The sequence below is a fragment of the Psittacula echo genome, assembly GCF_963264785.1.
Source record: "Psittacula echo genome assembly, chromosome: 13".
NCBI classification, from domain to species: Eukaryota; Metazoa; Chordata; class Aves; order Psittaciformes; family Psittacidae; genus Psittacula; species Psittacula echo.
The window spans coordinates 3,455,227-3,467,277 of NC_137749.1; the positions used below are offsets into that span (position 1 = coordinate 3,455,227).

The window sequence follows — 12,051 nt, forward strand, 5'->3', positions numbered from 1 at the left end:
TTAAAAGCCATGGACCAAGGCTTTTACACTGTCCGTTGTGGACTCAAATAAAAGAATCCAACTGCCTACTAGGAATTTTTGTCCCAGGTTATATTTTTCGTGGGTCCCATGCAGCATTCCTACTCCTAGGAATAACTTTGTACAGGGAATAAAGGATGAGCTTCTCCCCATGTAAGGACGTACTTACAGCATTACCTGATGTTCTTGAACCAAAGTTTATACCGAATAGGTGGAAAGGACTCATTTTGTGTTATTTGCATCAGTGTGAACATGGGGATACTTCCACCATTTAACACCTGTGCCCCACGAACAGCCGTTTGTTTCACACCAATTCTGAATAAAACCTCATCTGCGCTCTTTGTACCTTGCCCTTTTCCCTGCGCCCGGCAACGCTGCCATGAGGAAACGTGTCCCGGGGCCGCGTTCCGTTCCGTCCCGTCCCGCCGGGCGCGCACGGAGCCCGCGCGGCCGCCCCGCCTGAGGTAAACGACCGCCCGCGCGCGGCGGCCTCCTGAGGCGGGCGCTGCCATCGCTCCTCCCTGCCCTGTTGCTGTGGCCACCGGGAGGCGTCGGCCGGGCCTCGGGGGTCGCCGCCATGAGCGCGGACGATGTGCGGCTGCAGTGGGTGCGGGACCGAGCGCTCGCCGCCCTGGGGCTGACCCATCCGGCGCCATTCGAGGAGCTGCTGAGCCGTGGCCATGGCGAGGAGGCGCGCACGGTGCTGCGGTTTTTCGACCGGGGCACCACCGAAGGCAGGGACGAGGAGAGGGAGGCAGGCGCGGTGCTGCTGCTGCTGCGGGCCGAGCGGCGCGGCGGGGACGGTGCGGAGGGAGCGGGTGAGGTGCCTGTCCTTCCCTGCCCAGCTCCATGTGCCCCCCTTGGGCCCCTGTTTGTCCTATGTACTGAGTCCCAGCCCGTAATGAACACATTATCCCTGTCCTCACCCCTTTGCCTTCTCTCCATCCCTTGGGCCGTGTCCAGTCCTGATCTCCTGTGCCACCCGTTTCCAGATCTTTCTGTTTGTGCCCTGGTGGGATTTGCACCATCCCCACTGCAGAGCGGTTGTATCATGCCTTCCCCCCATTTTGTGTGCGTGCAGTATGGGGGACACAGACCAGTTTGCAGGAGGAAGGCTGAGGTCACCTCTTTCCTGAGCAGGTCACTGAAATGGCGTCCTCTGTGGTGTGGAAGGAAACAGGTGTTTTGAGCCGCCAAAGCGTAGTTGTTGGCGGCCATGTTGCCACAGGGGCTGAATGTGAGTTGCTAACATGGCTCTAAAGCAGATTCAGCCGTATCTGTAACACAAACAGCTTCTTGTTCTAGGCAGCGGACCTGATTCTGTGTTTTCTTAAGTTTCTGCCTCAGGATGTGCCTTTGAAAGAAAGCTATCCTAGTTTGGCTCTTGCCAAACAGAGGGGAAGAAGGAGACTGGTTGGGAAGAACCAAGTCAATTCACAAACACACATCTTCCATCCAGTCTTTGTGACATCTTCTACTGGCTTTAGAATTTCAGATCTTTAGAGATTAGTTTTATTAACATAAATAGAATGAATACGTTGCCTTTTGTAGGAATGAATTAATTCCCCTTGCTTGAGAGCTGCAAGCTCTTCTCTTTCCTCTGATGTAGTTGAAATTGATGATCCTGTAAAGTGTTAAGGTTGGTCCAGTGCTGTAACCACAGTATTGCAGATAAGCCTCTCACAAAAAACTGGACAAGAATAAAGGAAAAGGGGATGTTCTATGGCTGAGAGGTTCAGTTTTCTGCTGTATCTGGTGTAACTCCCACAAGCTTCTGAAACTTGGTACTTGCAGAAGCAGAGGCATGGCCTTGTATTTGACAGCCATAAAATCATTTTGTGCATACTGTGCAAAAAGGGTAGGACTGCAGAAATTAAGTGCTGAAGCCCGGGGTGGGTGTAAGTAGACTGAAAGAATGGTACAGTTCAACTTCCTCCTCTGCACCTCTGAATGGAGGCGGCTGCAATGCTGCAGGTTAACACTCAAAAGCGGTAAGACAGAGAGAATTATTTATTGCTTGATAATATCAGCACACAAAGATCCAGTTGGGGATGCAGTTATGCCTTTTCCACTTCTCTTCAGTGTCCAGAAGCCTGTGCTGACAGGGGAGGAAGACACGATGCACCTTCTGAAAGAGCATAAAATGAAGTTTGAAATTCTTGACTGGCTCTGGCATTCATGCTGTTCTTTCTGTGTTGCAGCATCTTCACCATCACTCCTTAGGCATGACATAACTATAAACATTTTCTACATCATAGATCTGGCATGACAAAACCCATAATTATTTGCATTTCCTTTTACAAAGTGGTTTTGAATTGTGTTAATCTACTTGGTTTGTCATAAGCGATCAAATTTGTGTTGGAAAATGCTGGTAGGGATATTCTAAATAAAGACCAATTACCTGTGGAATGCAGTAGAGTCACTTGCTTATTTGGATTCAGTTCTTCAGCAAAAGTGCTGTCCTGTGGTTAAATGTACAAGTTAACACCAAGTTTGGATGGCTGGTTGTTGAAACCTGTTGCTGAAGATGGAAGAAAATGCTGTCATTTAGTTTGAGAAGGAAATTGGAAGGATTCATCTTATATGCATGGAATATCTGTTCTTTAACAATTCTCTCGTGCTATTCTTTGTTAGAGATGACTCGGAAAGGCAAGGCATCTCTGCAATCTACAGACAAAGAAGCTATATCAGCTGTCTCTGGTGGGTCTGGACTGGAGCAAAGATCTACAACTGACAGTGTGGAGCATGCACCTCAAGTAAGTGTTGCATTTCACTCTGTTCCTTTGTGGGGATGAAGATGCTGGCTTTCTGACACAAATGAAGTGGTAGGTACATTGCACTGGAGGTACAGTGCAGAGCAACTCAGAGCAGAACAGAACATTTTGCAGGAACGGGAATTTCCGTTCAAAACCACTAGCCTGTACTGTAACCTCTGACAGTGGCTGACAAGACGTTGTAAAGGTAATTTACTTAGCAAAAGTCAGACTTTGGGTGAGAAAATGCAGCAATGAATTACTCGGGTGTCACATTTGCTATTCCCAGAGCTGCTTGTAAAAGAAAAGTTCCAGTTAAAATAATTGCTAAAGACATCATGACAGGAGCATGTAAGGAACAGTGAACAAAAGGTTTTTTACCTGTTTTACATAATTAGCTGGTCAGGATGGAGTCTGGGGTTTGTAACTAGGTTTGGTTTATGACTGAGATGCAGGTGGAAGGGGAATAGGCACTTGTACATTCTCAGAAAGGTATGGAGGAGCAAGCATGTAAGTGCTTTTTGGTTTCCCATGTTTCAAGCACTAAAGCTTTTAGTTCTCTTGGTCTGGAAGTCAACATTGTTTCTAAAGCTGATGATTTTTACTGTTAGCTGAGTGATTTTGTAGAATTTCATTTATGTTAGTAGTTTTCTTTGACAGCAATGTGAAGATATGGGAGTTAAAGTAATGATTCTGTCCTTTTGCTTACAGCAGGCAAACAATTTCTTGCTGTTAAGAAATGTGGCAGCAAACAGGAATAGTCAGAATTCCTTTTTATTTTCTATTTCAGCTACAAAAGGATGACAAAGTGCATTTTTTTGTGGCTCTTGACGAAATTCCTGAAGATTTTGTGTCGGATTCTACTGTGTATTTTCTGAGGGACACAAATGGTATGTGCCCGACTCAAATTCCGATACACAGCAGCAGTGTGTTTTGTTCTGGTAGTTCATAAACGCAATGACAATAATTATTCCAGCATCTGGAATAACTGGTTCTGGTCTCAGTCAGACCTTAGTATCTAGCTCCAGCCCCGTAGGAAGCAGCTTCTACACTAAGGCAAACAGGCATTTCCACACCTATCTCCAGGAACTCTCAACAGTATGTTAACTTCAATGTAGTGCCAGTGACTGGTTCCAACATAAACATTTAAGGGGGCTCACCAAGCAGCAGTATGAGTGGTTCGAGGCTATGGAAAGGACATTATGCTTTCTGTATCAAATAATCAGATCTATGCTAATTGTTTATATACTGTTTAGAAAGTATTACTCAACCTAATGACCTGGCTGAAGCTAATGAAGTTCTTCCTGAAGTGATACAGTTTGGTGTACTGACTGATGATTCTCTTTTGATGCTAAAGCATGCTGTCCCACAGGTAAGTGTGTTACAGCTTTTATATATGGAATGTTTCTGAGTGATTTGCCTATTTAGTAGTCTGCAGACCAGATGAACTATGCATAAGAAATGCTAACATTTAATGAGTGACTCTCATATGCCAAATAGAGGTTTTGTTAATCCTTATTTGATATTTTGTTCCCAAATTTTTTGTAAAAATGTGGGGATGGGCATTATTTCATTGCCTGGCCCTATATGAGAAACATTTAAGAGTGTTTTTTAATATGAACCATCTAATCTGTGGTACTTGTTTGAATTATAGATGTTTTCAGCAGCTCTCTCCGATGGTCAGCAGCAGACTGGGGAAACTTCATTTCATCCAGATAGTGAAAACACAGATTCTGAAAAAAGGAATTTACATGAGACTGAGTTTGCAGAAAAGAAAGACCAGGCTATGGAATACTATAAAACTCAGATGAGGAACAAGATTCAAATGGATGAGCAGCAGACTACACAACAAATTGCAGGTGAGTGTTCTGTCTGTGCCAGCACTCTGGTCTTTAGAGTGCAAGACAGTAGAAAGAGGTTCACTTAGGCATGGCTTTACAGAGAATAACAAATACCTACAGTTTATGGGGAAGCTCCAGACCTGATTAAAGTTTCTTTTTGCTGATAACAGCAGTATTTTTACTGCCCTCAAGAATAGCAGGCAGTATGGAGAAGTGGATGAAGTCAGTGATAGTTTTCCTAACAGTCTGGAGGAGAATAGGAGAGAGGGTAAATATGCTTCATTGCTTACCAATGTTGCAGAAACTCAGGCCATATCAGGGTATAAAAAGTAGGAGAGAATGAGACTTTCACACATTGTTTGTCATCCGCTCTCTGACAGGGGCTACTGTCATGCCATTAAGGAGAATGTAGTGGCCAACAGTAGGCAGACTGATAATCTTCAGCAAAACCCTAATCCTAGTTTTTAAGAGTTAGAAAATGGCTTAAGGTTTGAAAGCTGAGAGCTTTTCATTTATTTCTAGGAATGTATTTTAGTTTGCTCTGTGTTAACTGTCAAGCAATTGGCTGTATTTTACTATATTCTGAAGTAGGCAGAGCAGGGGGTATGTTACCTATCCTCAAGCAGCCAACAAAAGGGAAGGCATAAACGTTTTCAGTACTGTTACTTTATCAATGCTGACAGAACAATACAGTTAAATCTATGTGCCTTTTCTTCCAGTAAGAGCTATTAAACTGGAGATGCCAACTGTAAATCTGACTAGGGAAGTGACTGTCCTTGTCACAATTCCAGAAGTGGTTAGATCTCTAGAAAGCTGTGCAGTGACCTGGCAGAAATTAATATCTGCAGCTCTGGAGGAACAACTGGAAAAGGTTCCACAGGTAATGTTGCCTATAGCACTGTAATGTTGCCTATAATGTCAAGCTTCCTTTATTCCCAGAGACGTTACTTCATTTCCCCACCATGATCTCTTTGAATGATTGGTGCTCATTTCTCATCCATCTTTATGTTTGTTAGGAAGCCATTTACTAATTGATATCAAATGGAACAAAAGTAGTGAGGAACTGTGTGACTCTGGGAAATAGATTATAAATAGAATATGAAGTAACTCAGGGCAGATCCTACCCATACAGGATAACTGTGGGTAAAAAGCACTTTTATCTGCACTCTTCTAAAGAACTGTGAAATATTAAAAGCTGCAGTGATTAAATAGACAACTATATTTTTGCTTGGAAAAAAGTCATATCCCTCAAAAGAAATTCCAATTGTAAGGTTGTGATTCTACAAACACTTATGACTAATACCATTACAAATACTCAGGGATTTTATGTCTACAAAGTTACTTGTGCATAAGCTTTTTGCAAGCATGGACTCTCCAGCTCCGACTCACAGATACACCTCCCATGAGCAATTCCCTTCTGTATGTGTAAAACTTTTGATTTCAAGGATCTTCGGTCTGTGTTTTTTGCAGGGTTGAATCATATCAGTTTTTTTCTCATACAGCATCGTGAAAGGAAGGAACAAAAGTCCTGGTTAGAGGATTTCACTCTGGCATAATGTAATTTAGAATTTGTATTTCATTTCACATTACTTTTAGGGCAATGGTCCACTTGCAGAAGTTGACTTTTGGCGTGAAAGAAATGATACTCTAAGAGCTCTTGCTGAACAGACAAAGCTTCCAGAAATGCAAAAAGCCGTGAAAGTCTTACAGGAAGCTGAGTCTGAGCGTATTGGAGATTTACAGATAGTCTTAAGTGACCTCAGAAAATATCATGCAGAAGCTCTAGATAACGTTAAGTTTCTTGCAACTCTTGAACGCCATTTGAAGGTATGTACCCTGAAGAAAACTGAAATTTAACTGTAGTTACCTGAGTTTGGTTTCTCTGATGATATGATCACCTCTTGTTTATTTTTTACTGTCTATCAGCAACAGATACACTCTAGCTTTTTATATTTAATATAAAAAAAGGCTTGCTTATCATGTTTGAGTTACAATTGATCTAATATTTGAAGCCCAGAGCTGTGAGAAGCTTGGTTTGTAAATCACAGCCTTGGGAGAATTTGATAGCATAGCTGAACTGGGTAGGACAAAGATTTCTCTGCTCCATTTTTGAGGTAGCATCTGTCATGGATTACAGCTGATGTCTCAATTTTTAAGTTTAATTGAAGATCTTGCAAACATATAAATGAAGAGTTGAGCCAAAACCAGTTTTGGGACATCTTTTACAGAGAAGAGAGTATTAATGAGACACGATCTAAAAAGCATTTGGAACAATAAATGCAAATTTGCACATCCTTAACCATGTGTGTTACTTAGGCACCAGGGTGTTTCCTTCACTGGGTTGTTCATTTAATAATGTCACAGACTTTCCTGACTTCAGGTATCTGTAGAATAAATGTTGGTTTATCGAATATGGATTTGTATATTTTCATGACATCTTATTCATAGTATCAATAATGCATTTAACAGAACTTGACATATGGCGCTGGGTTTAATATTGTCTTGGACACAATTCCTTGCCTGATGAGTGGCCTGAGAGTGGTGTGGATTATCTCAAGGCATTACAGCAAGGATGAGCAGATGGTTCCCTTCATGGAACGAATTGCATGGGAAATTGCAGAAAGAGTGCACAGAGCTGTGGATTTACACACACTGTTTAAGTAAGTACTGAATTCCTGTTTAACTAGTGGGTATTTATTAAAAGCTTTGCCTGTTCTACACAAAATGCAGTAGATAACACTTTCATTGAATATGTCTCAGTGTTTTTCACTATCTGAAGTTGTATTAGAAGGTCAAAAGTGGATTTATTTTGTAATTTTCCTAACTTACTGAATCAGCCCTGAAGAAATAGGTGCTTGTTCTCCTTTGTTTCAAAAGGAAATAAGTCAATAAACCCAATAGAATTATAGTGGTAAAAAAGTGGCATAAATTTCATCAAAATCAGTCCTAAAATAATACCTCCTTTCAAAATCAGTCACATTGAAAATTAAGACCTCACAGTTATAAGTTTTTCCTGGATCTTATATAATTAGAAGCTGCTAAACCAGGGTATATTCATCCAGTTGAGATACCATTTTCTATCTATAGTCTTTCTATCTATAGTATCTTAACTGTTCTGATTTGATTAATAGAGAAGATGTAACTGCTGCAAAAAAGAAAATAGCAGACGCCAAAAGCACTCTTCAACAATGGAGAAAATGTTATTTTGCTGTTCGTGCCCAAATTGAAGCGTCAGGAAGAGAACCACGCTGGGAATTTGACCAAAAACGTTTATTTGGAAAAACAGATTATATGGCTTCAGTCTGTCAAGATCTGATTGATATTTTGCAGGTAGTAATATAGACAATAAATGAAGAGATTGTGTGATCACTGTTTTATTCTGTAGAGGAAAGTCTTTTGTACTGTAGTTGTTGAAATGTTAACAGCCTTTAGTTTTGTGATTAAGACCTGAGCAGTGCCTTAGATTCCAGCAAAGCTGTGCTTAATACATGAGACAAAATAACTTCTGAAGCCACTGGTTGAGGAAAGATACTGCTGTGTACCTTGCTGTTACAAACATAGAGACTTGTAACAAGTGTTTCACAGATTTGCAGTGTTGATGGTTTGCTAGTTTAATGGCATAATTTTAGATAAAATAAGCATTTAAATATACTACAATATAAAATTTGACCTATATGAATCAGTACATCAATTGCAGGATAACATATGAATGGAGAGCTGTCATGTTTAGGGTCATTTAAGTCTTTACGAAATGTAAATCACAGCAGGAATTGATCATTCTCTGTGCTGGTTTGGTTTATTTTAAGGAAATAGTATCAGAAAGATGTGTTAAATGGCAGAAAACCCAGCACCATTAAAGAGAACCTTTCTGGTATGCTCTTCTGAAATAACAGGTCACTGAAGAGTTTTACAATATATTTCGTCCTGAACTGAAAGCTGCCACAGGGAATCCAAACCGTGTTGATGATCTGCTGATGAGGGTAAATGAGCTAACTAGGCCTATTGAAGAACTGTCTTTTGACCCTTTTAGCATCAAAAGTGCACGTGGCTGGAAATCAGTTATGGAAGATTTTAGAGAAGAAGTCACAGTAAGTACCATGTACTGTGGTTCCCCCCGTTACTTCCTATCTACACATTCCTTCTAGAATAGCAACATTTTCATTTAAAGAGAATGTAAGTTTGCAAAAGAAAAGACTCTATGAATAAATACATAGATGAAAATGTGAGGAATTTGACCAATTTTTAAAGTCAGTGTCCTGTTTCCAAAGCAGTTTTGTTTATAGTTTCACTTCATCTTGAAAATGGTGAAGCACGCATCTGTTCATTGGCAGAGTCACTACAGCATGAACAGAGGCTCCATATGACCTCCCTGTATTCATGTGCTGATGTGTTCTCAGTCATGTCCTCCAAAGAAGTAAAACTTTCTTTTCTGGATTCATTCAGTCCTTCACCCCTCAGCTAAGAATACCCACAGTGTATAAATTATTACATTGGTTTTTGTGATTTATATACCTGCCCAGCAAACACATTGATTAACATTCATTTCCTGCAGCTTACTGGAAAGCCATCAGTTTATTAGTAATTTATAAGACAAAACATAGTAATGATATACTTGTTCACTATTATAGACAAGTATTTTTATTTTGCCTTCCTTTCTTGGTTTTGCAAGAAGAATCGCTATGTAATAGGATTTCTTGGCCTTCTTGTTTAGGTTATTGAAGAAGAGACTAAATACTTTATTGATGAATCTTTTAAGACCCTTCGATCAGCAGAAGCTGCATTTGATGTACTGTTAAACTTGAAACACATCCGCTGTCGTGAAGCCATCAGTAAGCAGATGATGATGAAGTTCAATGATATTTTGGACCAATACTGTAAAGAGGTATTGAATTTGAAGATTTCTTACGTAGTACATGCAACCCTTTACCTAGTGAAAACAAGAAATCTGTGTATATGTCTAAGTACCTGTATAGTGTCATTTACTATCAGAAAGACTGAAAGGTTTTACAAAAGAAACATAATTGCTTTCACTTTTGGGAGCCTGTTGGAGAAACAGTGTGGTTAATTTGCTGAAATGGATGTGCATGTCTGTGTATGGGAGCCAAAAGGTATTTGCATTACTTTGAATGCAGCAAGGCTTGGGGCTATTCCCTTACTTGTGCACAGCAGTTCCACGGTAGTCCTTCCTGAGGAAACAGATCTTTCATACCTTACAGTTTTCTTGTGATGGACAAGTCCATAGTATGACCAAAAGGTGTCAGAGATAACCGTGAAGACAGAAATAATTTCTGTGATGTTGAAGCCTGTATGTTGGAAAGCTTTTCATGTCATACTGTTTTTCTTGATATTTCAGAGAACATGGAGTTAATAAAATATAATCTTACAGAAAACACTGCCACAATAGCAGTTCCACAAGGTACAGAAAGGAAGACATTCTTTGTAATACAGTTAATACAAACAAGAGATGCATGAAAAGAAAGGATAAGTTTTTATCTTGCTGCTGGAGTTAGCAGCTTGTGCAGGTTACATACTGACCATGGACACCCAGCGGAGAAAGGATTCTTTGCAATATTTTATTCTCTTCCAGGTTGAAAGCATTAACCAAATCTTTGTTGAGAACCTCAAGGACCCACCTTTGTACAAGAATCATCCTCCAGTGGCTGGAGCAATATACTGGTCCCGGTCCCTTTTCTATCGGATCAAACACACTATTATTCGATTTCAAGAAGTAGAGGAGTTGCTTGCTAGTGAACGTGGGAAGGAGGTATGTTGGTTCTTTTGAGATTTAATGAAGGAAGAAATCCTTTCTTCATACATTTCTTCTAAAGATGTGAAAGTGCTCTAAGTGGGGTGGAGTTTCAAGAATATCTTTGCACACAGCAAGACATGTCAGACATGAAAAGCTGATTGGGACCTTCCCACTGTTTCCCAGAGAGACAGTGACAGAATTCAAGAGCCTAAATTCTCCATTGCCAGCATTAATTACCAACATTACTTGCCCTCTTATTTAGTAAAAATTATAAACCATCCTGAGACACCATATAAAGATAGGTTACTTGAACATTTCTCATGGTCTTTAAAATGAGTCTTTCCTTTCTAGGTAAAACAGATATATCTTCAAGTGGCCAAGAAGATGAAAGAGTATGAAGATCAAAAATACAGTCAATGGAGAGATGGGACACAACATGTACTCCCACCCTTACTGAAAAATTCTCTGCTGACTGTCAGCATTAACGGGGCTGCAACCAATATTAATCCAGAGACTTTTGAGCAGGTGAGATATAGGAAGATGGTAAACCAGACTTCTCTGCAGGGGAGGACTGAAACCTGTCTGATGGTCAGTGAGATTGTTCTAAGAACAATGTTTTAAATACAGTTTTTGAAAGGAAAACCTCAGAAGTTCTGAGCTCAGAATTATTTGTTGTCCTTTGTAAGACATAGTCGCTGAATGACCTGGCAAATGGATGATATTGTTTCTCTATGTGCTCTTTTGTGCTGTAATTACTGTTAATTTTGGGGTTTGGTGCAACATCTTTGGGACATTACAACAAAACGTGGGACTGAAGTTAGTTAGAGGTAGGTAGGTAGGTAGTGGTAGTTTCCCAGCAGAGATCATGCAAAATCCTGTTCTAACTAAACTTCTGTCTGGCTATGAACTTCCACTGGGATTTCTTTTGTAGCTGGTTGCAGCAGTACGTAAACAGGTGATTTGGTTTATTTCTTGTAGTGAGCTTTCACTTAAGAGGTAATTGTGTACTATTTCTGAAACTAGAATGCTAAGGCTGCTGTTGAAATGTAAAAGTATTTCCACAAGCTCTGAATGTCAGCCATGCTGACTTTTACATACCACCTTATCAAATGTCTCCAAGAGCTAATCTTCTCCTTGCATTGTAACAGTTTGGTGTTCCTCCCCTTTCTGCTGCTTTTTCTTGTATTGCAGAGCTCTGTAAAAGAGGAGCCTGTCACAAAGAAAAGCATCCACTTCATAGTGAATTTTTCTCCCTTAATCCAAGAGATTATCATTGAAACAAAGTACATGGAACAACTAGGACTTCCAGTCCCAAAACCAGCAAGATACGTGGCATTACAGGAAGACAAATATCTTAGGTAAGGCTGTTACAGAGAATTTGCTCACATACAGACTTATGGCAGTGATTTGAAGTGATTTTACTCCAAATCAGAATGGGCTCTGAGACTTCAAGTTTGGAATTATGAGAGCTCTTAGTGACTTTTTAAAGGGTAAAATTACTAATGACCATGTTACACTAATAAGCTTTTCTCTGGCACTGTCTGCATCCTTTACCCTGTAGGACTATGTTTTACAAATTAACCTGTCATCAAAATCAGAGGAAAACCAAGGAAAATAATTTGTTTTGCGATGAATTGTTAATGTAATTTCGATTTCAGCTCACACTTAAATTTACTGCTGCTTTCTTCTT

The 12,051-nt window shown here is 40.3% G+C and overlaps 1 protein-coding gene across 1 annotated transcript in view; it reads left to right on the plus strand.

The window, feature by feature from the left end:
* Positions 1 to 595: 595 nt before the first annotated feature.
* DNAH10 (dynein axonemal heavy chain 10) overlaps positions 596 to 12,051 on the plus strand; it is a gene marked incomplete at both ends in the record, with an annotated part of 54,070 nt that continues 42,614 nt past the window's right edge. The window contains 14 exons of the mRNA XM_080628813.1: positions 596 to 836; positions 2,653 to 2,774; positions 3,562 to 3,661; positions 4,028 to 4,143; positions 4,426 to 4,630; positions 5,332 to 5,492; positions 6,209 to 6,439; positions 7,082 to 7,272; positions 7,744 to 7,942; positions 8,506 to 8,700; positions 9,324 to 9,494; positions 10,200 to 10,376; positions 10,713 to 10,886; positions 11,553 to 11,719. Coding sequence (XP_080484939.1) covers positions 596 to 836; positions 2,653 to 2,774; positions 3,562 to 3,661; positions 4,028 to 4,143; positions 4,426 to 4,630; positions 5,332 to 5,492; positions 6,209 to 6,439; positions 7,082 to 7,272; positions 7,744 to 7,942; positions 8,506 to 8,700; positions 9,324 to 9,494; positions 10,200 to 10,376; positions 10,713 to 10,886; positions 11,553 to 11,719 — 2,450 coding nt within the window. The remainder of the gene's footprint in view (positions 837 to 2,652; positions 2,775 to 3,561; positions 3,662 to 4,027; positions 4,144 to 4,425; positions 4,631 to 5,331; positions 5,493 to 6,208; positions 6,440 to 7,081; positions 7,273 to 7,743; positions 7,943 to 8,505; positions 8,701 to 9,323; positions 9,495 to 10,199; positions 10,377 to 10,712; positions 10,887 to 11,552; positions 11,720 to 12,051) is intronic.